Source organism: Myripristis murdjan, chromosome 4, assembly GCF_902150065.1.
Source record: "Myripristis murdjan chromosome 4, fMyrMur1.1, whole genome shotgun sequence".
Taxonomy (NCBI): domain Eukaryota; kingdom Metazoa; phylum Chordata; class Actinopteri; order Holocentriformes; family Holocentridae; genus Myripristis; species Myripristis murdjan.
In genome coordinates, this window is record NC_043983.1 from 10,553,954 (window position 1) to 10,579,831 (window position 25,878).

The window sequence follows — 25,878 nt, forward strand, 5'->3', positions numbered from 1 at the left end:
CATGGATAACTAGTGGGGTGCACAAGCCAATGGAAAAAAGCGTAGACTATCCCAAGACAGGAGATGTTAGCTAGCGGGGGGAATGACTGAGCCGACACGGGCGGTTAGCTAACGTTAGCTGGCCAGCCTCCCTCAGGTTAACTTACTTACCTAGTGTTAGCTGGTAACGCTAGATAGCGATAACAGGCACAGCTACAGCTATGTGTTGACGTGCAAGACACTAATGAATGCGAAGGTGAACATGTTACAGGTGTGAACATCTGCCAGTCGGTGGTATACCTCATCTTCCTTGTGATTCCTGATGCCACGTACTAAATCTTGGAGGTTTTTATCGAACATCCGATCGATGCTCCCTTTGACAATCTTCAAAGCCATGTCTGGCTGTGGCTTGTGTCGCTTCTGTCCTGCGGGACCAAGCGCCTTGCAGAGGGTCTTGTGGGTGCTGACCGACCCGCTGGACTGTCTCTCATCCACCCGGGTACCGTCTTTGCAGGGTCCGCCGCTGTTTACTAATCCCGGGCAGATGAAGGCGAGGCCAGACGGGGCGTCCTGGGTCTGTGCAAAGACGCTGCCAATGGATCAGTGTAGGAAATGGCTGACAAAATGGCGTCTGAAGTCAGCTGACTTGAGTATTATGCGAGATTCTCATCGGGGAATCAATGAAATTAAAGGCCGCTGCCACTTTATTTATAATTGAAATAGCCACCGCATCAAATTCAATGTGTGACACTGAGAGCCCGATAGTCCATGCAACAATGCTCCATAATAATAGCAGGCGACTTCCATTAATGAATTGCATGTATTTTTTTTTTTTTTTTTTTTTTTTGCAAAACTTCCACCGGCCTACAACCTGCAAGATGGATTTGTAATAATTATAATCAAACCGTAAAGTTAAAACTCATCAGTTGTCAGGTGCTGTGCTGTGTTTTGGCAGCACGTCCTTTATGATGAGGAGGCAGTGAATAGATGAACAGCAGATTTAACATACCAAGAAATGAGCTGGGATCATGACCATGCTGAGATTTTTTTTTATTCTCAACTAAATGATAGAATTGTTTTGCCATAGAAATGTTTTACCAATTTACATAGCACTAAAAACACTTCTGCTGTATGTGCATGACAGGCAAATGTCAAAATAGGCTTTAGCTACATAGGATCTTAATAGCTTTTGCACAACTTGCAAATAAGGGCCATTTCAATCTGTACAGTTATCCCATTTAATATGCAAGTTACTGAAAGCAGACACTATGGGGAAAACAACATGTTGGGGGTGTGTAACTCCAGAGCATTCATTAGTTAAGACAAAAATATAGACACAAATATTTGAAAACAAGGTTATAAAAAAGTAGGTGGACCTCAGTTGGAAAAGTTTATGTGACTCGATTCCATGGCTTAGAATTTCAGAATGAGTTGATAGGAAGCAAGACCAGATAATTAAAGAAAAAAAAAAATTACAGAAAAGACTCAAACAGTACTGCACCTCTCTCTCGCTGACCCAAACACACAGACAATAGGCCTTTGTGATGTTCATTAGGATTTATAAAAAGGGTAAAGTCACTGGATGTATGGCTGCAAAAAAAAACCAAACAAACAAACAGAAAAGAAAAGAAAAGAAAAGAAAAGAAAAAAAAAAAAGCGAAACATTCACAGCATGGCTCCATTTCCACCCGCCTTCCTCCATGGAGCCATTAAAGTTTCACCTTATTCTACCCCAGCCTCAATTCCTGTTAGAAGTGCTAAAAATGGAATCAATATACATACAGTAGGACAGACCAAAGCCAGAGTTCATGTGGGAGGAAAAAACAAGGTAGCTTGAAGCAGGGGGTACAGGGTGAGGATCTGGGACGGGCCGAGTGTCGTAAAAAAGGAAAAAATACATTTCAGAAATGAAAGGGTTCACGCGGCGTCACAAACTATCAGACTAGTGAGCTTTCCTTTTTGCCTTGATAAACAAATGGACCAAAGAGTTTAAACACAAGGGCCTTCTGGTTTGATATCATTAAGGTACTGAACGTCCAAAATGTCAACACGGTAGGACACGCTGGGTGTGTGTTACAACACTTGGGCCACGATGACCACATGACTTCAAACAAAGGAGGCCACCGTCCTTTAGCACTTGGTCCGCTGTGGACGTTCTTCCGACTTTTTCAGCTTTCTATGGCAGGTGGTTCCGTCTCTGCGGGGATGCCGTGGTCTGCTTCCTCATACGTGTGCGTGTGTTGTTCAGCAGGGCTGTCTGGGCTGGGTCTAATCCGGGAAGACAAAGCACACCATCATAAGCACTGCTCTGTTTAAAAGTCACACAGCTACTACATGGGATAGATAATCATGTGAGCATCGAACATGTTTAGTAAAAAGGCTGGATTCTCATGTGCACAATGAGTGAAAACGTAAAACAATACAGGGCACACAAGTTCTGCTGGAGTCTAAATATGGCCATTTGCCAAGTTTCCCTTTCATCTGACAAGTGGGAGTTTTTAGTTACCACATGAAAGATACTCTTTCAAATCCCATCAGTTACACATACAGTGGCAGGCGAATCCAGCGTGAGTAAACAGAGACGTTTCACTTCAGCCTTCAGGGATGTTTACCTGTTTGGGCTCAAAGCCGTGTGCTCATTATTCTCCTCCTGGACTGGGGAATTTGGCTTCTCCTCGACCTCCATATCCTCTTTCTTCTGTTCCGATTCCCCATTCACAGGAGTGGAATCTAGCAAAAGAGAACCCTTATTGATATAGTGCTAATAATCATCTCATTTTCGCAGCCAGAGAATATCATGGTAACAGAGAAACCAGCTGCCATCACGATTCAAAATCCAGTCTTCACCTGTGTTTTGGGCCTCGTTCCCGTTATCTTGTGGTTCCTTGGCCTCTGTTTTAGGTTTAGCTGCCACCTCCGTCTTGCCCACGAAGCGGAGTTTTAATTTGTTGTAGACGTCACTGGCCTTTTCCATCACTGCGCTGCTGGCTTTATACCGCCGAATCTGCAGCATCAACAAAGACAGGAGCAGTTCACAATGCAGAACATAATGTTAAAAAAAGCAATGTAACACACCTGTGGCAAATTATGTCAATCTCTTTCACTGAATTGTTTGCATAATTTTGGGGCCGTCTCACTGGTCACACATTATGCCAAACAAATCCCAGAGAAATGACGGAACCTGCGAGATAATTTGTCAGTGCTGTCAAAGTGTAAAAGAAGGTCTACCTTTTTTAGTGTGGCAATAACGTCAGCATTCTTATGCAGGATTTGGCTAGTGACAGGCACAGCCTCGAGCTCCCCTAAGGCTTGTAGACACCGCTCTATGTCCTAGAAAACACACAATACACAACAGTGCTTGGATTTTCATTTAAATCAGGCAGTATAGAGTTGCTTTTTAACGGACACGGAGGGGAAGGAGACGTTTTCTTTACAGAAGAGGAAGAGCACGTGATTTTGTCAGGTGTCACTTACTGGGTTGTCCACTTTGAGTGCAAACTTGATATCTGTGTGGAGTTTCTGTAGCTTTTCCTCTGGTGAAGGCTCTGCAAATGGACACAAGCAATGTTCAGTATACTGTTTTGAAAGCAATACCTCCCCTCTTATTTCAACAAAACCTCTTTCATACCCACTGTAATATCAGTTTTAGACAATGTCAATTAGATGGTCAGTAGTTTTGAACACCCGTTCTAAACCTACCTTTATTTATTATTTTACCCAGTGTTTCTGTGTTATTATGGCATGGAAATTAATGTGTTTTAAGTGATTTTACAAGTCTATATGTGTGAATGTTATGTGTTTTCTCAGCCCACACCAAAGACAATTTTCTTTCATTGCCTGACTGACAAAGTTTTCTGAATCTGATCGACAGCATCAGTGGGCTCTGCTTTCAGTGAACCCGTCTAGTTGCTGCACTGTTTCCAACTCTGCAAATGAATTTACACCAGGCTATTAAAGCTTGCCTGCCTCAGCGGACGAGAACAAGTGTTTGTGAAAACAAGCGAGACTTTGTGGGAGACTGACCCTTTTTCTTCTCCACTTTCTTCTCTGGAGGCCTCTCTGGTTTGCGTCTGGGTTTTTCAGGCTTAGACCTGAGGGAGAGGGAGCTCAGCGATCTGTGTGCATTCATTTTTAATCACGTTAACCTAATGAGGTTTACATACTGTAGTCTTTGGTTCCCCTTGATGCACTCACCGTGCCCTGGACTTCTCCTCTGACCGCTGGGCTTTCTTCTCCTTCAGCTCTTTCTCCTTTCTGTCTTTGCCCTCCTTCTCTTTCTTCACTCTCACCTTCTTCTGGTTGTCTGGTCGTTTGGAAGGTTTTTTCACCTTTGCAACGGGAAAAGCGAAATGGAATCAACTCATGTGTACGTGGAGCTTAATCTTTACATAGAACATTGATTCAAAGTTATGGGATTGCACAAATTAACTTATGTCTTCAAAAGGATATCTGTGGATGTCAGGTGAATTCATTTAGCTAAATATGACCATTCTCATATCTAACTGGTTTGTATTAAAACATCTGCAATTTATAATCAGGCCATCACTCAGACAACATTTATAATCTTACACATCTTCAAACAACAACAAATATCAGATATCAATACAGAAGCCGCTCAAATTCCTGTTCCTTTCTTAACAGAAAACATATTATTGAGGATTAAAAATGGAAGCATTATTGCATGGATAGTTTATCAACGCTTCCCCATATAATGTTGTTCTCCAGCAAGTGACCATACCTCAGCTGGGGTTGGAGAATCGGAGTCAGAGGGCGCAGGGATCGGGGGTGGAGGGGGTTTCTTGGACTTCTTCAGCGGGTGATCGTCTACGCCCTCGTCCGAGCTGCTGCTGCTGTCACTGTCGCTCCCTTTTTTCCCCTTCTCTTTCTCCCTTTTCTTCTTCTCCTCCTCCTCCTTCTCTCTCTCGCGTAGCCGGCGGAGCTCCTCCGCCTCCTCCCGTTTCCGGCGTTCCTCTAGCTCTCGTCGGCGCTCTTCGTCTCGTTTCTTCCATTCGCTGATGCGGTCGGGCTCGCTGTCGCTGTGGAAAACAGAGCCACCGTTATGCTGCCATTCACAGCAGACCTAACTGCACGCTGGGTCTTGGTAATAAATCAACAGCAGTGCATGAGCAGAAGAGAACGGAAAACCTGGAAAAGCCTGACCTGTCGCTGTCGGAGGATGAGGAGGGTGCACGTTTTGCTGGGGCAGGTTTGGGTTTCCGTCCCCGAGGCTTTGGTGGGGGCTTCTCTGTGGATGGCAAAGAAAAACACGAGGCACAGAGAACAGGACACTGTTGATACCAATGAAGCAACACGCTGGTCATTTTTTGGACATGGGTGACACTCATAAAGTCTTTTAACAAAACGGAGGCCTGACCTTTCTTGCGCGCCTGAGGGCCTTTGCGTGGAGCCGGCTCTGAGTCTGAGTCCGACTTTGAGCCAGACTGGGATTCTGAACCAGACAGAGCTGGACGCGGCTTCTCATCCTCGGAGTCACTGTCCGCTGCTTTCTTTTCTGACTGAGACCCCGAATCTGAGTCTGAGTCAGATGAAGCCTTCTGCGACATCCCAGAGAAAAGAGGGAAACAAGAGGGAGAAAGAGAAAGAAAACTGCTATGACTGACAGTACCAAAACCCTTTTATTGTAAATGTTTTATTGCAAAGTAGTGCAACATTCCACTCTCTTGAACTAATTGCTCACCTTCTTCTTCCCCCTGCTTCCTGCTTTCTTCCCGCCCCGTCCAACAGATTTCTTCTCTGGGGTGAAGTCCTGTTTTGGAAATCAACAAAATGCTATTCACATTGTCAGTCTCAAGTGTACTCGTGCTGCATTTGTAGTCTTTGCGGTGACAGAGCGTGTGTGTGTGTGTGTGTGTGTGTGAGTTTACCTGGTCACTGTTCTTGCCGGAGTCTGACTCTGAGGGGGAGGGCTCTGGTTCAGAGGGGGATCCACTCTCCTCTCCATCTCTGTCACTGGATGACCCCCGGGCCTTTTTGGGAGGAGGGGGTCGCTAAAAACAGGGACAAAACCAAGGGATTACATTAAAATATACTTTATCAACTGTACAGTCGGAAATATTTTACAGGCAATTTGTACATCATGGGGTACAAAGCTAATTATATCAATTGTTTCAGCCAAGCAAACTGACTGGCCAAAGATACATTCCCATTTTTAGGTCGACACGTCGACTCTTGATGGAGATAAGATAACTGTTGGTCTTTTTTGCATTTTCCTGCTTTTCATTCTTGTGTATGAATAAAACTTGTCAGTATATATGTATTGGCACACTTTGTATGAAAGCCAGACTACCCTCAAGGATCTTTTTTTCTTTTAATATGATTATGGGTATTTCAGTGCTGCATCTGGTGCCTACATCCCTGTTGTTCTCATGACTGCAGCAAACAATGGCCTCTCATGTATTATTGATAAATTATGCTTCATATTTTTTGGAGACATTTAGATTCATATACAAAACCACTGAAAAAAAAAAAGTCTGACATTGAAATGAAATTTCGGCACCATTACCTTCGCAGCCGGCGGCTTCCGCTTCACTCCTCCTCCCCTTCCTCTGTCTTCACTTCCGGAATCAGAATCAACCTCACTCCCCGAGTCGGCTTTACGAGGCACAACAGCTTCTTCATCGTCGTCATCCTCGTCACTGCCTCCTCCTCCTCCTCCTCCTCCTCCGGCATTGTTGCCCTCACTGTCAGAAGAGCTTGCTGGCTGCAGAACGAGTCGAGGGAAACACGATTCATGCAGATTTTAACACAGCAGGCCGTTGGCACACCTAACGGCAGGTTTGTAGTCCACAAAGTGTGTCAAACAACTCCCTAACCCTGTCTCACACTCGCAAATGCAGCATTTTAGTAAAACACACTTATAACACACTCTAAAGCAAGGACCATAACTCAGACTACCAACAGCAGAGCCCTACCACAACAAATGATCAATAACAGAAATAAAGACGATTAACAACCAAAGAGCAGCAGCTAAAACAAAAATAAGTGAATAATACAGTTTGACATCTGAGGAGAAGAGTAACTGATGAGTCTACATCACAGGTATCTTCCAGATTCATTGTAAATTTAAAATGATGTACGTTTCCCGAGGATGTGTGAACTTACCACAGGTGGGGCACTGTAGGAGGCATGTGGATTGTTCTGGATCTCCCATAAGCCTTCATTGAATCCCTTCCTTTTGTTGGGCTTCCCGTAGCGCTCTCTATACTTCTCATAGGCAAAGAGGTCCTTTGGTGCGAGGAATGCACTGTGAGACAGAGCGGGAAGGAAAACACGAAACATGAACTACAGTTACTAAGAAAACACCCGATATAATGTTATCCTGAACGTCCATATCGTGGCTAGTTCATAAAGACAAGCAAAGAAGATGTTTGTTTACGTTACCTCAGGAAGTTTTACACAAAGAATAGTAGGCTGACACCTAGTGAATGAGTCCGTATAATGCATGTGCCATCTTAACTAGATGCTGTGTGATGCAACATCCAACACATACACACACTCCTCCAAAACATCTGCATATATTAAATATGACCAAACTTTAAAAGAGCACACCATGCAACCATGAATGAAAGGCCTATAACCGCACTACAAACAGGTTCTGTAATTCCTCTCCTTACACTTACCCCCATCTCCAAGTAGTTACAAGCAAAATCTCAATTTGAACATTTTATTCTCTGTATACCATCAATTATCTAGTGTTGTACTCACGTTTCATGTGTCCCAAAGAAGAAAATAGGGATTTTATTCGGAGGTGGTTTCACTGCCCCATCAGCCACATCTTCAATCTGTAGACAAGCAGACACTCAGGTGAAAACCAATAAGTAAAGAAAGACAAGAAGAGGAAAAAAAAACACTCGAGTTTTGGGGTTTATAAACATCAGCTGACACCATGGTTAAGGCTCAAACCATATACAGTATGTACACATTTATAAATGAATTCATAACTTCAAGAATCTAAGTGAAGGAGTCACAAAATGTATATGTAGTTACTGGGGTATATCAAACATAGAGAATCTTGCACAGTTAATTCATCTGATGGCTTTAGGATATGGACACTAACTTTGTATCCCAGTGATGTTGGGCTGCACGCATATTTTGACTGGAAATCTTAACTTGGCTCCTGACAAAACACGCAAGCCAAACGTCATTTGAAAAGCAGCGTCGCCTCCGCGGCTGTACGTTTATATGCAGATTAGGCCAAGAGCATCTCATGCGAATCATAATGGTGGGGTCATTTGGGCCTAACGCAAAGTGCAGCCGGTTGCACCGATGCAAACGAGCAGCGGCGGGGTAGATAGCCATGTCAGATATTGCAAATGATACACAGAGCTGCTTCTCCAGCGTCCCGTCCGGAGCAGCGAGACGCCCGCCCACCCCATTCGTCCCTCTGGCTGCTGTTGCTGGCTTACCCTGGCTGGCCAGTGGGGGTACCCCTTCATTTTGGCGAAGACCAAGTCTCCGGGCTGGAAGTTGTGTGGCATCCTCCCGCTCCTCGGTTGCAGCCTTTCGGTGATTCTGTAACTGCGCAGCGTCTCTGTGTCTCCCCTGGTTTGGTGTTTTCAGGTCGACACGAAACCTGGAAACGATGAGGTTAGCTTGCAAGCTAACAGTGCAGTAACGTTACCGCGAGATGAGGCAGCGACGTGAACACAGCACCCCTTCCGGTACAGCGCTGTGTTCAGACTTCAGAATAAAAGCCACCGTGCTCGACATTGAAAGCCACATCTTCTCCAAAATGAAACGTATGCTATAAGAACGATGATTCTATCTTTTGACAGTGAACACATTTGCTTCTACGTTCACACAGAACGACACCAATGCATTATTAGATTTTAGGAGTAAAATCCTACAACATACATGGGAATCCTGGAGGAATCTTAGGAATAAGATAAAAATATAACATGACAACCGCAAACTTTCTATTGAGTAGCTACAGACACATCAGACAGTGGGACAGTGGAGCTGGTTTATATTATGAAAACAAACAAACAAAACAGTCTTTATCAACACAAATTGGTTTCCAGGGTGTAGGACTTTAAGGAGGTTCCGAGAGTAAATGAAATTATCAGAATAGGAATCAAATCAGAAATATTTTATTGATCCCCGGGGAGAAACTGGGTCAGTTGCATTTGCTCAAATTCTCAAGAGAGGAATTAAATTATGAGAAACAGAAAAAGAAATAAGAAATATAAAAATATGTGCTTTAGCAATTTGTAAAAACAAAAATGTGCATTAACTATAAATATGTGGATTAATCCTACTTGTGCATTAATCTTAAGTAAGTGCATTATGTCTAAATATGAATATGTCAAAATATTACAGCATTAAATACAGAAATAAGAAACTGAGCATGTGTTTTTTTTTTTTTTTAAATTACCTATATACACAGAGATAGTGCACTGTTGAATTGACATCAAGCCCTACAGATATAAATTAAATTATAAAATTAGAATTAAATTCTGTGCAGTCTTGACAAAGCTTCCTGGTCATGTGAGGGAGTCAGGCTCGGGACTCCTGTCATCTCTCTGATGACACAAAATTAGACCTATAAAATTAATACACAATCCTCTGCCAAACTGAACAAACCTACACAGATGCAGATGGTAACAGTGTAAGTGGTGGCTTGTAGACAGTCAAAGCATGCGTCAGTATCATCACAGCTGAAATGTCTTTAAACAAACCTCTGAACGTCCATCTGCTCCAGTGAGGCAGCCTGTCTGTCAGTCAGCACACACCATACACGTCGCTGGAGCTTGGGCTTTTATTTTGAAGACAAATTAAACTCGTGCGGCGCTCCAGAGGACTTCATTAGGCCCGATAAGGCAGGCAGCTCAAATGGACAGCTTCCGCTAGTTGCAATTACCAGAGCGGAAGTCCCGCCTCCCCTGCCTCTCCATTGGCCTGTAGCGCCGTCAGTCTGCTGCTCTGACCAGTGAAAACTCACACTGTGGAAACTACAGCAGCGGACCTGGCGGTGTGTTTAGAGCTGTTTAACAACTACATGGCTGTAGTTTGTGTTTTTTTCCAGTCTGATGAAATGTTTGTATCAGGATTAAAAAGGGAACACACTCTGGCTTCTGACAGCTGTTTCTCCATAATTAATGCACAATATAGACAGACACACCTGATAACTTCATGTAATAGAAGCTTCTGCTATATTTTGTGTAAGAGAAGATGTGAGAGAAAACAGGTGTAAGAGAAGTAAAAGACATGCATTTAATCAGATCCTTGATTACATTTACATCACAAACTGAACAATAACTTTAAACTATCAAATGGCAAAGATTCGTTTCAAAAAACATGACAGGTTTTAATGAAATAGTAAACATAAAATAAAACAATAGTGAACATCTGTTCCTCCTCTTCATTTGGTCCAGCTGACCTTGGGAATATCATAATGCTCTGTAAGGGTGTCCAGGTGCCGATTGAAGTCCTAAAGGCAAAAAATAAAAAGAAACAAATTGACAATATAGCACTGATAAAGCTAAAAACACATAAAATGCATATTGACTGAATAGGCCTTGCAACATATATATACACATGAATGTTTCATATTCTGAGGAAACTAAAGCAACCATTAAGAGATCTACTGTTTCATGAGTTTGAATTAACAATACTGGACTAAATGCTGCTATTTACATATGCCATTAAGTGAGCCTGATGTGACATAACTTACTTCAACTCTGCGTTTGTGTGTCTTCGATGCTTTGTTCAAAATCCTCTCCATTTGCTGTAGGGAGAGAAAGACAGGGAGGGCAAATGACAAACTGTGAGTAACAACACTGCCATGAAGTTTGCAATTTGAACCAGTCCACCTAATGTTTTTTTTTCTTGTCGTCACTGCCAGTCTAAAGTTGGTCATGATGGGAACGCTCTGCTCCACTCAGTAGGCTAGGTCAATTTGTTATGTCTTTCCAATGTGCTATTTTTGCATCTTATGCCTCGTTTGATTTGCCTGTTTTATTTTGTTGTATTCTCTATTGCAGCCTACTGCTTTGTAACTGATTGTTTACTAGTGGTAGTATACATTATATGTGAGTCTGTCCATGAGAGCAGCTAAACCTCTGGGCTTGTAGAAATTAAAAATTGTTAGTGGGTTAATTTTTTTTCTTAATTATTTAACTCAATCAGCTGAACAACCATGTAATAATGATAATAAGCTTTTACTTTGCTCTGCCACCTATCTCCCACCAGCTTCAGCTCCTCTGTAAACAGTGAAAACATTCCCCAGTACTTCAAAACAGGGTTAGAACAAACAATCTTCTAGGAAATATGGACGATTTTGATTGCTTTTGGTGTAAATACTCCTTTTCTGGGATCTTTTTCACTATCCTTCTCATAACGTGACTGTGATTTTTCTCACTATGGAGGCTGACTGGTTTGCTGCACTCCTCTCAGCACTGTCTGGGCATTACTGCAGGCTGTGGCAGAGGAAAACACTCTCACACTAGCTAGTATGGTGTTGTAGTTAAATGTTGATTTCAGTGCCTGTTAGTTGAGATCACAGTACAGGAGCAATTTGTGGCGCTCACTCTATTTTTGTTCTTTACAGCCGAGTATCTAATCTGCCTGTGGTACTGTGAAGGCCTCAAATAGCTGACCTGGCGCTGTCACTTTAATAATAATGAAAAGCAACTTCACCCTCTTCTCCTGCATCTTGTCAAAAGCCATTTGCGCCGGGGTCCTTTTGTCAGTGTAGCCTTTCTTGGTTGTCTCCTCCTCATCGTTTTGACTGGTCATCACTTGTTGCTCCAGACGATGCTTTCTCTCTTTGTCCTTCTTTTTCTTCCTGGAACAGAAAATACTGCCAGTTACAGCTCAGTGGCTTATCAAGCTATCCAACCCCACAAAGAAAGAAAGAAAAAAAAAATCAAGGAATTCACTACTTGATGGATCTTTTTTTCAGTCTTTGTCTAGGCCATTGTTTTATTTTTATATGATTTTTCATTTTTGTTTTCAGATCAGTGTAGTTTAAGTCAGTTTCCAGAGTGGGTTTGCTCATTTCAGTTTAGTTTTATTGTCTAAAATGGTTAGTTTTAGTTTTTATTATTTTCGGTATTTGTTTTTGTTTTGTCTTTATGATAATATGGGGAGTATTTGTCAGAGGCACGATTTAACAAGTTTAGTGAGGGCAGCTGACTCCCAGTCAGTCTCAGTAATAAACATCAGCACCAATACCTCCACATTTGGGGTTGACACATTTGACCAAACTGGCAAAGACTACAACTCAAGTCATTTTATGCATATTTTTATTTGTTTTATTATTATTATAGATATTATAGTTATTTTCGTAAGCACACAACATCGTTTCAGTTAGTGTTCGTGTTTTTTTCTAAAGTCGAGTTTTTACTTTTATTTCAGTTAACTAAAATGTTTTGTTCCACCACGTTTTACTTGTCAGTTTAGTGTTAGTAATCTATAATAGTCTTGTGTCCAGGTAACGCTGATGTCGGGCCATAACGTCAGCTGTTAGCATATCCGTATTTTGAATTCACAATATTAAGCTTTTAAGGAGAGTTTTGTTCTAAAACTCTGACCAAAAATACCTCCAATCCCTCACTCACACATTAGGTAACACTACAGGAGTAACACATAAGCAGAGCTCGTTGTTCTCGGGGGGCTTCAAAATGTTGATCGCTAACAAAAGTGTTGCTCAACCAAACAGGCTAACGTTAGCTTAGCCCTCCGCCCCGACGCTTTTGTACGCTACGACGGCCTGACAAAGTCATTTTTATACTGACACAACAAGCTGTCTTGTTTTACAAATGTTACCATGTGCCAAAAACTTACTTCTTCCCGGCGGACACTGTTCCCAGGCCTTTGAGTTTGAGGGAACTCCTCTGGGCCGCGTCGTACGCTGACATCTTGGAGCCGCTGGACTGGAGACGATGCAGCTTCTTCTTCTCTTTTGTTTTGGTGGAGACTGACAGTACGGCCAGTGCTGCCACCTGCCGGACGCAAGGGGTCATTGGCCTGTATTTGATACTTGGACATAGAAACTCTCGTGGAAGACACATAAACTGTGCATCATAATATCAACGTCAATAAATAAATGAGGTATTGGGTTTATGGACAAAATACATACAGAAACATATCATTGTTTTAAGTGATAAGAAAAAATAATTTGGAAATAATTCATACACCAAGCAAAGGGAGGCTTACTATTCCTGCACTTAACACAATAAATATGATATTTACCCATAAGAAGGATCATATGTTATAAAAAAACAAACAAACAAACAAACAAACAAACAAACTGATGAATTCATGTTATCTCCGGGCATGAGAAAATCATAAATCATGTGTGGTTATGTTTCTTCTGTCAAGTTTTGAAATGTGCAAGGGCCCACTTCAAATATGAATCTTTTTAAGGAATTTAACATATTTTTTCAAGGAAATTTTAAGGTAAACCATATGAAATTATTTGGATTGGAATGGATTTTAAAACAGCACTGACAAATTTGATATTAGGTTTATTATCATTTAAGTTACAATCAGTAATCAATTTTGGCAGCAATTGACATCCATGTCACTCTTTCACTTTAAAGAAATGTCTCACCAAAAATATAGAAAGTGTGTTTCAACTTCAACGAGACATATTTAACCTCATTTGTTCGTGTAATGCGTCTTCCTCACCAGCGAGGGGCAGTTCAGATAACGCCGCGCCAATAACCAAGAGGAACTCGGAAGCAACAAAACAGACTGAATGTCAAAGCGTCGCATGGTGGCATGTTTGGTTAGATAACCCTTGAAATAAACATGTCGGGACACAGTTTATTCAGAATATTCTCGTTAACGAAATGCCTCACAGCCAACACTAACACGATGCTTTGCAGGAGCGACATTTTACTGAGAACTCCGGCCTGCGGTTACGCCAAGAAAGTTAGTAAGTGAAGGACATCGGTACCAGTCTGCCCATGTTACAGGGGTGTGGAGAAATATTGACACCTTTTAAGCTATTTCTCATGCTTAGCTTGGGTTATTAGTGGTGGATATGAACCATTATGGTCTCGAAATATATAAATAAGCTTCGTTAAGTGTGTTATTATCCTCTGTTGGAATGTAACACAGCTTTTTATCCCACAAATCACCACCAGCTGCACTGAATTGTGTACTTGCCATTATATTTTATGCTTTACTAGATCAATACCTAACACTGCCACAATTAATCCCCTTCTCTCGTGTCTGCTAGTGGCCAAAGGGAAAGGTAAAGGCATGGTTAAGGAGGAGTTTAAAGGGCCAGAGGTGTGTAAGGACCCTGTGAGGCTCACAAGCCACGCTGTGGGGCTCAACACCCTCAAGCAAGGAGAAGACCCCAAACTGAAGCCTGCTGAGGAATACCCACAGTGGTAAGCACACACATTTCTGATATTTGTGCCACTTTTCTCTCATTTTCTTCTCTCCTTGTCACATTGGATAATAAACTGCCCTCCTGCACGTGCACATCAATTCATTATCTGGATTTTACAAATAGCTGCATCTGGAGACAACATGACGCCTGCCGTTTCAGTGTTTAAATAACTGCATTGATTCCAGTTGGTGAAGAAGAAAGAAGAAGTTTTTTGTCGTTGGCTCTTGCTTCCTTACATAGCGCTCATGTGTCATACATGCAAATTCATCTGTTGATCCGTTGAAACAAACAGTTCTGTGGTCTCTCTGCTCATTACTGTTTGTTTTCACTGTTTTTCATATTCACACAGTTACATTCATACCTGCGAGCCAACCAGGACAACTGCAGTTTTAATGTTGGCCCCTCGCCAGTGCCTTGCTCAGGGGCCCCTCAATAGTAATTGTTAAATTGAAAAGTGCACACTAAGACAAGTAAACTCTTTGAATAAAACAGCTATTGACAATATTACATTTCTGGGTCGATTTTGATAATTGTATTGGTTGGTGTATTTTCCTTGGATTCAAAGAGTAGCCGCTTTTTTATGGAGCCAGCATTTCATACCAGCACTCACACAAGAAAAAAAATACATTGCAGAAGAGATGCAATTAACAATAGTGACACAGACCATAATGCGATAGATAGATAGATAGATAGATACTTTATTCATCCCGAAGGAAATTTGCAGAATGCACCATAAAGGGTTTTTAATAGAAAAGGGTTCGACATTTACTTTTTCTCAGCTGAGAAAACTGGCTGCCTTACTCACTATGCTGTCACTTTTGCTCTCTCCATCAACATTTACCGAGTGCAGTTAGTTCAGGGGCAGTATTGAGGTATTCAAATGGAATTCTGGGAAATGTAGGAAAACATGTGATTGACAGATTGACATGTGTAAGATTATCAGACGGTGTATTTTTCTTTGTTCAAAAGAAGGAATGTAAACATTTCTTCAGTGCAGGAATTCCAACCTTGGTGTATTTTTGTTGACACACATCCTTCTCTACTCTCCCTGAATAATGTCTGTACTTTATCTGATCCCTCTCCCCTGTGCCCTTCACCCAGGCTTTTCCTGATGAACCTGGGAAAGCCCAAAAACCTGCAGGAGCTGGAGCCGGACAGCTGGGAATACTGGAAACGCCTGAGGAAGGAAAACATATGGCGCTTCAACAGATTACATAAAGGAAAGAAACTCTAGGCTCTCTCTCTCTCAGCTGGACCTGCAGAGCTGTGTTTAGACTCCACGGACTAAATCATCAGACTCGGTGGACTTTCCTAACCTGCCTCAACCAAATGAAACACCATTAAACCGACTACTACACAAACATTGTACATTGTCAAACATAAAACAGTGAACATGTGGTAACAGTCGTTGCAAGATGAGCCTGATCGATGACTGATCAATCTGTGTATTGGATGTGATCGTTGTTGCTAAGACAATTTGATGTGGTGCTCATGTGTTATGCCTCAGTTTTACAGGGAAAAAAAATGACAAAGCAGTTTGTATAGTTGCAGAAAAGCCATTCCCATCCGTGTGTTATCATAAATAAAAACGAATAAAAAACCTCCAAACGTTGACTCTTGTGTTTTTAAGGGCTCAAATGAGAGTCTCTTCACAGAATGGATGTATTTTCCAGCTCTCACAGATGAACGGTGTAATTCTCTGAGCGCTTGACAGGTGACAGCCACACGCCACGGTGGCAGGCAGCGCTCCATGCAAATGATCAGCCCTACCGGGGACGGCAGAAATGAGGAACCGAAATGAGAAGCAAAATGTAACACGGGCAGATCGGAGGAGATCACGTAGTCGCCAAAGTTCACGGCACTTGTCAGCGATTCATTCTTTACCACTGGAATATAATCATCGCTCCGTGTGACATCTCAAAGCACAAGTCGGTAAGTTTTCTGTGCGTGTGTGTGTGTGTATGTGTGCGTGTGTGTGCAGAAATGTAGTACATCACTTCTGTGAGTGTCGGGATGAAAGTTAGATGGCGGAAGCGGCGGGTCGCAGCGCACTTTAAATTACAGCGTCAGCCTGAACACGACTCAGCGGTGCATTTTTGGCCGCTGAATATTGGGAGTTGCATTTCTTTTGGGCCTTTAAAGCGACAGAGGTGACGCGTTCCCCCCGCGCATTCATTTCCATAGGGCTGAACTTCAATCCTCGCCTGTGTAATGCTCCCCTGGTTTGATCACGTACCAGCCGCGGTGGCGAGCAAGCACCAAGTTTCAACAATGTGTATACTGTTGTATGTCATCGCTGTCAGTCACAACGTGGCGTGACTGGCACCCAGAGGGACAAGAGATCATGATACGCTCACTCCACAGGCGTGATGAGAGCTGGATTATCACTTTCACGCAGCCCCAATTAAATGTCCCTTAATTTTGGCTGTCCCGTCCCAGGCCGCGCACCTTCAGGTTTGTCACAGGGGTCCCGCAAACCAGGGGCCAAAGAGGAGAGATGGGGGACTGGAACATGAGAGTTGATACTCTGAGTGAGGAGGCCCTGAGGAGGCTGGCAGAGATGCTGGACAACACCACCTGTGGATGGAGGCAGCTGGCCAGTGTGGTGACTGAGCAGCCTCGGTTCCGCTGCAGGTGAGAGACTGCGCTGACAACCGGACCTGTGGCGGCTGCTCGAAGGAAATGCCATCCCTTCTCATGCTTAGTGGTATTAACCCCCATGAGTTTACGATCCTGTAATCTAAAAGATTTTCTCCTCAATGAAATGAGTGGAAAGAGTACCACAAATTCCTACTCAAGTTGAATTATAGAAGAAAAAGAACTGCTGTAAAAATCTACTAAAGTAAAAGTAAAAAAAAAAGTAACTTATTTAAAATGTACTTGAGGTAAAATTTACTGGGTTTCTTTTTCAAAACAGGAACTGTGGTAGGTGTGATCTTTGCCATGCCATTATAAAAGGATGAGGGAACACACTTTGAACTAGATTCTTTTAAAGGTGCTTTCTGCAAAACTGCTGAGCATTGATTGACGTCAGCACCCTGTAGATTCAGCTGATAAAAGCGAAACAGACACATAATATCATGGTTGGAAATTTTGAAATCACAAAAAGTAGAACCAACAAAGTAGAAGTAGGTTCCTCTTCTCTCTTCTCTCAACCATTTGTTGTGAAAGCCTCCACAATCTGTTACTGATTATTTAATCTCTGTAATGGATGTGATTTAAAATGTAGGGAAGTGCAACATTCAAATGAAAATGCACTTAAGTGAAAGTAAAATGACTGACTTTCAAAAATACTAAAAAATGTACAAGTACACAAAAAGCTACTCAGTTACACTGAGTAAATGTAATTAGTTCCTTCCACAGCTGGTAATGCAACATATCTTGAATGAATAAATGAATAAATTCCTGAACTCCTTCCTGCAGTGAGAGTGAGCTGACCAGCTGCTCACTGCAGGTGCTGAGCCCCACTGGCAGCCCGGGACGGTTCCTCCTGGCTCGCTTAGCTGATCGCTCCTGCACCCTGGCTTTCCTGCTCCACTGCCTGAAGAGGATGAACCATCAGGAGGCTGTGCAGTACCTCACTACCGCAGGTACAGGCAGCTGAGGTGTCAGGCATACACAGGAGATATGGAAATCTAAAAGGTGTGCTGGTGATTCACCTGGTTAAGGTGCATGAATCTGGCCTTGGACCTTTGTCGCACACCTTCCCCCCTCTCTCTTTGGCAAACACGGCATGTATTTGAATGTCTTTGTTAAACCCTGGCATTAGTTCCCCTCTTTTTTTAATGACACCAACAAATTGTCTCAGTCATGTAACACATTTGACATCCAAAGCAAAATTCAACCACTGCGTGTATTTTAAGAACACACAGATTTGGCTCATGTGTAAAATGTGGCATTTTTATCTTATCAGAAGGGGCAACTTTTCTCAAGTTAGTGCCTGTAATAGATGCTTGGGTTTCCTGTGACATTATCTCATCTGTATTCATGTCTGTGCATGTGAATGTTGTTGCTGCTCTGTGTGTGTGTGTGTGTGTGTGTGTGTGTGTGTGTGTGTGTGTGTGTGTGTGTGTGTGTGTGTGTGTGTGTGTGTGTGTGCGTGTGTGCGTGCATTTGGCAGTGACAGAGCAGATCCGGATCGTAGTGCAGCCCCAGTCCCAGGAGGCGTCAGAGGGCAGCAGGGTGGTGTTGACCTGCAAAGCCTCTGGTCCTGCTGGACTCAGCTACCAGTGGTTCAGGGGCAGAGAGGAGGTCAGTCTGTGACACGTTATCCTAACATCATACGGATATGAATGGTGAACTTAAACTTTGAAAAGGTTCTTAGATTTCAAATCAGTTAACGAGTTCTGAGAAATGAGCTGTAATCACATTTGAAGGAGCAGAGCCTGGTGCTCAGACCTTCCTCAGTATCAGCTGGATGTGATTTGGGTTGACAGGATTGTTGACAGACAAATGATTTGTCCTCTAATGCTTGGTATCAGATTTCAGAATTTTAATGAACAAAATATATTAAATGTTCATCAGCATTTTCAGTAAATCAATCCTCATTGAATTTACTTTGTGTTTCTAATTGGAAAACTTCTTCAACCAATTACTTACTTTGTAAGAGAGTTTTTTTTTTTCTCTTAAGTTAGACTAATTCAATACTTTAACTAGAAACTATTTCAAAATGCTCACCACATCTATAGCTGTATGTAGTTTTTGTTAGATGTCTCTGATACGAAATTAGATTTCAGTAGCGTCAGTAGCACAGCAGTATCAGATACTGTACACAGGTGAATGTGTCTCAGTGCAGAAATGACTTGTGTTTCTCTCCAGTGTCACATGTTGTAAAACACAGAATTCAGATCATATTTCTCAGAATTCTGCAGCAGAGAATTTTGGCATCTTGTCTAAACCATCCTTTAATTTTTTAATGAAGTAAGCAAATGGCAAATAGTGAAACACTTTTACTGCATATTTGCTGCATGTATTGCATTTAATGAATGTTGTTGTCTGAGTAATTAGCCTCATGCTTTCTCACAATTGAGATATTGTATGAAACGTTTTAGGAATTCTTTTGATAGGGAATCTTATTAGTGATTGAAGAATATAAGTAACTATAACAACAAAAATGCAGCATCAAAATATCAATAAATCCATGTCAGTATTGGTGAATGCACAGATGAATCATGAATGAATGCAACACCAAAAATATGTTTTAAGCTCTTTATTTTAGTACTTTCCCATCAACAAAACATTTATTTGTCATTCATGCTGTATTTTATATACAGCTGCATTTTATATACAATGCTTAACAGTCAGGCAGGATGCAATGTACAGTGTGTGATTCTTTCTTACTGTTTTCTTTAGATTTTGGGTGCATCTGGGAGTGGACCAGAGCTGCTTCTCTCTCCTTTCAGCCTCGTCCACCAAGGCTCCTACACCTGCAGGGTCAACCATGGAGAAAACTGGATCTTCTCAGACTGGGCTCACATTCGCTTTATCCGCTCTGTGAACTCTAGTCCAGGTACTACATTCTTCTGTGGAAGGACACGCTCTCTCAGCTGTCCTGCCTTATCTGATGTTTCTTCTTGTCATCCACTTTCATCCCATATCATGTCATGTTCGGGTAAACCTTGTCATCTCAGGCTGTAGCAGCAGTCTGTTTCCGGGGTCAGCGAGCGGTCTGCGTATCGTCCGTCAGCCCCAGTCCCAGACAGCGTCAGAGGGCGACACTCTGTTTCTGGAGTGCCACGCTGAGGCCAACCCTCCTGCCCAGTTCCAGTGGTACCACAATAACAAACCCATGCCAGAGCACAAGACACGTTCGCTCAGAGTAAGTGTGCACATTGGGGGCTAAATGGTCTGTGGCTCGGTGTCAAAGCTACCATTGTCTTAAATGTGATCAGTAAATTCTTAGAAAACAGCCTATTTTCACATTTTTAAATCAGCGTGATGCGATGTTGATTTGCACTGGATCAGGGTGCTGATGGTCCAGAAAGTAACATGGGTGGTTGGTCACTAGTTCAAAAGTTTCTGTGAAATTAGACATTGAGAAAGGTAGCAAGTGAGTATTTTCTTTTAAGTCCTATGTCGTTATTACTGGAGTTATGTCAGGCCATAAAAAAACATTAAATTCAGTCCAAAGTGACCAAATATTATGCCATCGGACCCTCTTGCAAACAGTCATTTCTTAGGGTAGAATCTGGGCCAGAGCTGCAGTCATACATGTGATTTTTTCTTGAGGAAGAGAGATTAGATGTGTTATTCATTATAGACCGTTAGGTGAGCAGCTTTAAGAGATTGAGCAGGCGGTGGTTCACTGTTTTTCAGACAGTAAGCAGGACACAGGTTATTGCAACATATTGATGGGCGATCATTTACTTGGCCACTCTGGTGTCTTATCTCATAAGGGAAGTGGATCCGCTGCCCTTCCTTTTCTTTTTTTCTGTCGGTGAAAACACACCAGGGCAACCCTCCCCCTTTTCTCATGGGTGTCTGTTAGATTAGTATCAAGACTGGCATTTGATCTGTTTCACTGTGCTGCATGCCGCTGATATTGTGTGTACGTCAACATGCATTTCCTGTAGATCCCTTGTGTGACCACAGTGCACAGAGGACTGTACAGCTGCAGGGTGTATAACTTTTACCACGAGACATGGAGCGATACAGCCCAAGTCACCATCGGTGAGACCCAGCACTTATATACATGTGTTTTTTCTGTTATTCCTCTGTAAATCAAAGAAATCCAACTGGTCTTAACTGATAAGGCAAGAGGAAGAAGGGTTAAACTGCTTGTAATAAACATATACATAATATAACAAGTACATATTTAGACAAATTTAGATATACCACATAGCACATAGATCCGTGTTGCACATTTTGAGCTGCTATACAACTTTATGACCCTGTCGCAGTGAGTAACTTCCTGTTTTGTTTTTGTTTTTGTTTTTTTTACAGGCCCCAGTTCCATCACTGATGCCACTTGGGTAGATGGTCCAGGTATTCTTTTTTTTTTTTTTTTTTTTGTCTGTGTTATCAACATTTTATGGTCCAGGTATTCTTAATATTTTAGTTCCTCCACCGTCTTCCTCATTCCCTCACCAACATATTGATTTCTGTTTTATAGTGGCCACTTATAATCCTGCCAGGCCTAAATCCAGTTTCTATGGTGAGTTTTGCACGGACAAAAAGAGATCAAAAGGTTAATAAGAAAAAAAAAAAAGCAAATAGTAATGCATAATTCTCCATTTTCCCCACCATAGCCACAGACAAAGTTGCCCTCATGATTGGCAACATGAACTACATCTACCACACTCAGCTCTGTGCACCGATGGCTGACGTTCACGAGCTGAGCAACCTCCTCAGGCAGCTGGATTTCAAGGTGGTGTCCCTGCTCGACCTCAACTGTCAGGAGATGCACAGTGCGGTTACCGAGTTCCTGCTGCTGCTTGACAAGGGAGTCTATGGTCAGTGTCCAGTCCATTCAGATAACATGCAATGCTCAAAACCTATTCCAAGTCTGTGCTCTGTCTATAATCAGGCTGTGCACTGGTCCAAGTCTACAGAGAGCAGAATATAGCACTTCACCAATCTGATCATTTAAGGCTGAATTACAGCAGGGGCCCTCACATCTGAATCTACCTGTTGTCTTTGTGCTTCTCGTTCTTCGTCCTTCCTCCTCTAGGCTTGCTGTACTTTGCTGGTCACGGTTATGAGAACTACGGCAACAGTTTCATGGTGCCCATCGATGCGCCGGCCTCCTACACATCAGAGCACTGCTTGTGTGTGCAGAATGTGCTGCAGAGGATGCAAGAGAAAGAGACGGGACTCAACATCTTACTGCTGGACATGTGTCGCAAAAGGTCTGGATGTTTTTTTAATGGCAAATGAGTTTGATGCCATTTTAAAAGCAATTTCCTGAAGAATAATGGACAGTGTTATTAGTATATTGTATTGTACCTTATCTTATCATTTAGTATCATATTGTTGCATATCATAGCATTAACTGTCTATCAACTGGCACAACAGGAAAACCATGTTAATGTAGATATCAGACTTTCAAACTGACTTGTCGACCAAACGAACATGATGAGCAAAAGAGTTTATGGGAAACTGAACATCCCATTCTGCTGTACATCAACTATTTCCTAAGGAGTTTGAGTAAACAGAGCTCGACTGTATTCTATTTTGTACCTTTATACATCATGTCTATGTCCTTGTTACCAGCTGAACTTTCACTCACTGTTGTCCCAGGGAAGAATCTAATGAAAATGGGACTTTGAGGGACTTTAATTCGCTCATATTTGACTGGGCAGTGCATACGTATCTGTGCCTAACTGTGTTTTCTTTATTAGAAACCTAAATGATGACATCATCCTACAACAGGGCCCATTGAAGGTGACAGCCAATATAGTGTTTGGATATGCCACGTAAGTTTTGATCTTGTGCAGCATAACTTTTCTAGGTATAATCCAGGATTACGATGACAGACATTGTCTTCATGAGTTCAATGTGTGAGGAACGAGGGAAACAAAACCTTCACCGGTTAGTCTTGCAGCTCGAGGTCAGAGGGTAACTCTCATGTCTGACTGGTTCTGTTCAGATGTGTGGATGCAGAGGCGTATGAAGTGAAGAGAGACGGCCTGTCCAATGGCATCTTCATAAGCTTCCTGAAACAGCGTCTCTGTGAAGATGAGAAGATCACAGTCATGCTCGACAAAGTGGCTGAAGGTATGTGCGTCACAGCTGGCTCTTCTCATTACAGGCAAACACTTAAGCTATGATTACAGTTGGGATTTGAATCTGAGTTTTTAGATCTGACTCTGTACATCAGATTTTGCTTGTAAATGCATATTGTGGATCAACTGCATCCATATTTCATAAACAATATTGGCCTGACCACTTGCATATTGGGTTTTAAAGATCTGTTAGTGATTGGTCTAATTTTTACGCATCCAAAACTGGCGCTTGATGCAATCTGGCATAATCAGATAATAAAATTAGTATAACATCAGCCTTAGTTGCTTACTTGAGCTGACAGTCTACTTTGGTGTTATTGATTTAAGTTTGAAATGCATCACTAGTCTGCCAGTGTTGTAGGTATTACATGATGAACATTGACCAGAAATACAGCATTTATGCATCCCGTGCTTTGTGTTTAATGATACAAGGTGCATTAACTGCACAAATCAATGCATTTATCACCAGACATGGGTCGCTGTGAGATCACGCGGGGCAGGCAGGCTCTGGAGCTGCGCAGTAATCTGTCAGAGCGACGCTCCCTCACTGACCGCATACACAACTCTGACTGTCCCGCCGCCTCTTCAGCTCGCAACCTGCAGTGGGGCATTGCTCACGGTACTCTGTACACAAATATTATTATGACTTGTTTGGATATATCTGCAGTTATTTCATGTCTACTTTTTTTTTTTTTTTTTTTTTAAACTGACACGGAATTTGCAAATGTATATTATACAATAAGATGATTTCACATGCATGGATTAAGCTTCAGCTAAAACTTTCCTCTGAATAGAGTAAAATGAATTCAAACGTCTGCCTCCGTAGACCTGCCTAAGAGCCGGAACCTGCTGTTTGACTGTGGAGTGAAAGTGCAGCTTGGCTTTGCCGCAGAGTTCTCCAACATCATGATCATCTACACTCGGATCCTGGAGAAGCCTCGGGATGTTGTCTCCTGCTCCGCTCAGCTTACAGACTTCCCAGAGGTGTGTTGGTTGAGCCTCTCAAACCTCATCTCATCCTTTCCCTCACAAATAATAATAATGTGTTAATTTATCCTGGGCCAATGACCCATCATACTTGAAAGCAGAATAAGTGAAACCCTTTGCATGGGATGTTACTGTGGCAGGATCTGGACATTGATCTGAAGAAGAGCAATCAGGAGACTCTGGTTGAAGCAGGAAGTTTACTGTTGATCAAGGAAAATCTTCCTTCCCCAGAAGTCCCCAGCCTCTACACGCGCCTGCGGAGCCTGCAGAGGCTTAAGGTCAGGGCCATCGTCTTTGATGTGTTCACAGCATGTGTGTTTTCTTGTATGGCCAGCACGCTCCTTTGATTTCATAGATATATTAGATTCCAAATTTGTGGACTCTAATATAATGAATCAAATCAAGAGTTGATTTGATCCATATATTTATACACAGTATCGTACCTGTTTTTAAGGAGCAGTACCTCATGCACTTTGTCTTTTTCTCAACCATGAAAACCCATTTTGCTTTCTGCCTTTTTTATAGGCCGAGCTCACATTCACTGTGTGTCTTCACTACTGCTATTCCAACATGGATGAGGACATCCAGGAAAGGCAAACGGTCACAGTTGGCAAACCTCTGGTCTCCAAACTCAACCTCCACGAGCCACGGGTGCCCTGCTGCAGCTCTCCCCCCTCCTCCTTCGACCTTCTCTCCCTCGAAGTCCCCGAGTCCTCCTCCTTTGCAGAGGCTCTTGGGTCAGACCTGCCTGCCTCTGAAACATCCTCCACTGGATCAGCCTCAACCACCTGGTCCTATTATTCACAGACTGCCGTAGATTCTGCCACCGCCGACGGTCCGACTTCGTCCCGGAGAGCCAACATACCAGAGGAGTCTGAACTGTTTGACTGTGATGCCCCTAAACCTCTCACCGCCAGCACCAGTTTGCCTCCCAGCCACGGAAAGGACACAAAATACAAATTTAGCAACATGTACAACTTCAGTTCTTATTAAGGGGCACTGAGTCTGACCTTTACAAACCTGGTGCGAAATCATCAAAAGAACAAGAAAGTCAAAAGGAAGAAAAACCCCTTGTGAATGTGAATTTGTCATATTACAAAACCTGCAGATCATTTTTTGTTCAATTTGCTGTTACTTTCTTAGTATCCATTCATTAACTGTTTGTGCAGCTCACTTGTAAACATTAACAGAGAAATGAATGAAATGGACTATTTCTGATGCACTGCAAAAAAAAAAAAAAAAAAAAAAAAAAAAAAAAAGGAAGTTCCAGCCTGATAGGTCTCTTTGTTTGTCAAAGGGAACAAAGAGGACATGTAATTACTTTACAGCCAGTGTATTAATTAAGTTTGTAGAACAACCAAACATTTGTAATTGCTATTTGTATATGGTACAGCTCTCCAAACATCGTAATTTCTGTGTGTGTATTTAGCAAGGTGTTTTACATAAGGCACGTTAATGTTTGCTAGTTATATTTCATTCAAATCTGTTCCTGTAAATACAGTACACATTTGGCATGCTGCCCAGGGGTCTAGGCACAGTTATTTTCAGTTTCCATTAACTTGTACTGTCCTGTATGTGTATACTGTAGTGAAATAATGGGCTACTTTTTTTTTATTGAACATATATTTATGAACATACAAATTCTTATTGAGGATACATACACACAATGCACCACAATATCAACGTTTATAAACTAAATAAAAATGAAAAATAATAAATAAATAAATAAATAAATAAATAAAGTATGAGGTTTTATACACAAAATATATACAGAAAATGTGTGATTGACCAGTCCCCTCTTAAACACAAGGTGGAGATAAA

The 25,878-nt window shown here is 42.1% G+C and overlaps 5 protein-coding genes across 12 annotated transcripts in view; 2 read left to right on the forward strand and 3 right to left on the reverse strand.

Moving 5' to 3' along the window:
- Positions 1–625, reverse strand: part of ap3d1 (adaptor related protein complex 3 subunit delta 1) — a 29,758-nt gene extending 29,133 nt beyond the window's left edge. For 3 of the 8 annotated variants that reach the window (XM_030049747.1, XM_030049743.1, XM_030049742.1), the window contains exon 1: positions 280–624. In XM_030049747.1, coding sequence (XP_029905607.1) covers positions 280–375 — 96 coding nt within the window. In that variant the 5' untranslated portion in view covers positions 376–624. Of the gene's footprint in view, positions 1–279 lie in introns of all 8 variants that reach the window. The other 5 variants (XM_030049748.1, XM_030049745.1, XM_030049744.1 and 2 more) reach the window with 5 other exon arrangements.
- A 578-nt stretch (positions 626–1,203) lies between these two features.
- On the reverse strand, positions 1,204–8,638 carry hdgfl2 (HDGF like 2). The gene is made up of 16 exons (XM_030049750.1): positions 8,406–8,638; positions 7,705–7,781; positions 7,102–7,243; positions 6,503–6,700; positions 5,865–5,987; positions 5,678–5,746; positions 5,354–5,534; positions 5,140–5,224; positions 4,718–5,015; positions 4,174–4,307; positions 4,003–4,070; positions 3,454–3,524; positions 3,208–3,309; positions 2,827–2,983; positions 2,592–2,709; positions 1,204–2,247 (listed from the first exon to the last, which is right to left on the reverse strand). The coding sequence occupies exons 1-16, from the start codon at positions 8,475–8,477 to the stop codon at positions 2,148–2,150; spliced, it is 1,995 nt and encodes a 664-aa protein (XP_029905610.1). The 5' UTR covers positions 8,478–8,638; the 3' UTR covers positions 1,204–2,147.
- Positions 8,639–10,189: 1,551 nt separating this feature from the next.
- Positions 10,190–12,930, reverse strand: fam32a (family with sequence similarity 32 member A). Its single transcript, XM_030049752.1, has 4 exons — positions 12,787–12,930; positions 11,638–11,785; positions 10,673–10,726; positions 10,190–10,429 (listed from the first exon to the last, which is right to left on the reverse strand). Exons 1-4 carry the CDS (start codon positions 12,858–12,860, stop codon positions 10,361–10,363), a joined length of 345 nt encoding a protein of 114 aa, XP_029905612.1. The 5' UTR covers positions 12,861–12,930; the 3' UTR covers positions 10,190–10,360.
- A 735-nt stretch (positions 12,931–13,665) lies between these two features.
- On the forward strand, positions 13,666–15,955 carry mrpl54 (mitochondrial ribosomal protein L54). The gene is made up of 3 exons (XM_030048853.1): positions 13,666–13,882; positions 14,189–14,345; positions 15,449–15,955. Exons 1-3 carry the CDS (start codon positions 13,756–13,758, stop codon positions 15,579–15,581), a joined length of 417 nt encoding a protein of 138 aa, XP_029904713.1. The 5' UTR covers positions 13,666–13,755; the 3' UTR covers positions 15,582–15,955.
- A 202-nt stretch (positions 15,956–16,157) lies between these two features.
- malt2 (MALT paracaspase 2) lies at positions 16,158–25,723 on the forward strand. Its single transcript, XM_030048810.1, has 17 exons — positions 16,158–16,279; positions 16,787–16,981; positions 17,771–17,937; positions 18,468–18,598; positions 19,700–19,856; positions 19,978–20,165; positions 20,920–21,016; positions 21,290–21,331; positions 21,459–21,500; positions 21,595–21,798; positions 22,017–22,194; positions 22,687–22,761; positions 22,935–23,062; positions 23,540–23,689; positions 23,897–24,054; positions 24,198–24,335; positions 24,583–25,723. The coding sequence occupies exons 2-17, from the start codon at positions 16,845–16,847 to the stop codon at positions 25,048–25,050; spliced, it is 2,460 nt and encodes an 819-aa protein (XP_029904670.1). The 5' UTR covers positions 16,158–16,279; positions 16,787–16,844; the 3' UTR covers positions 25,051–25,723.
- Positions 25,724–25,878: the final 155 nt, after the last annotated feature.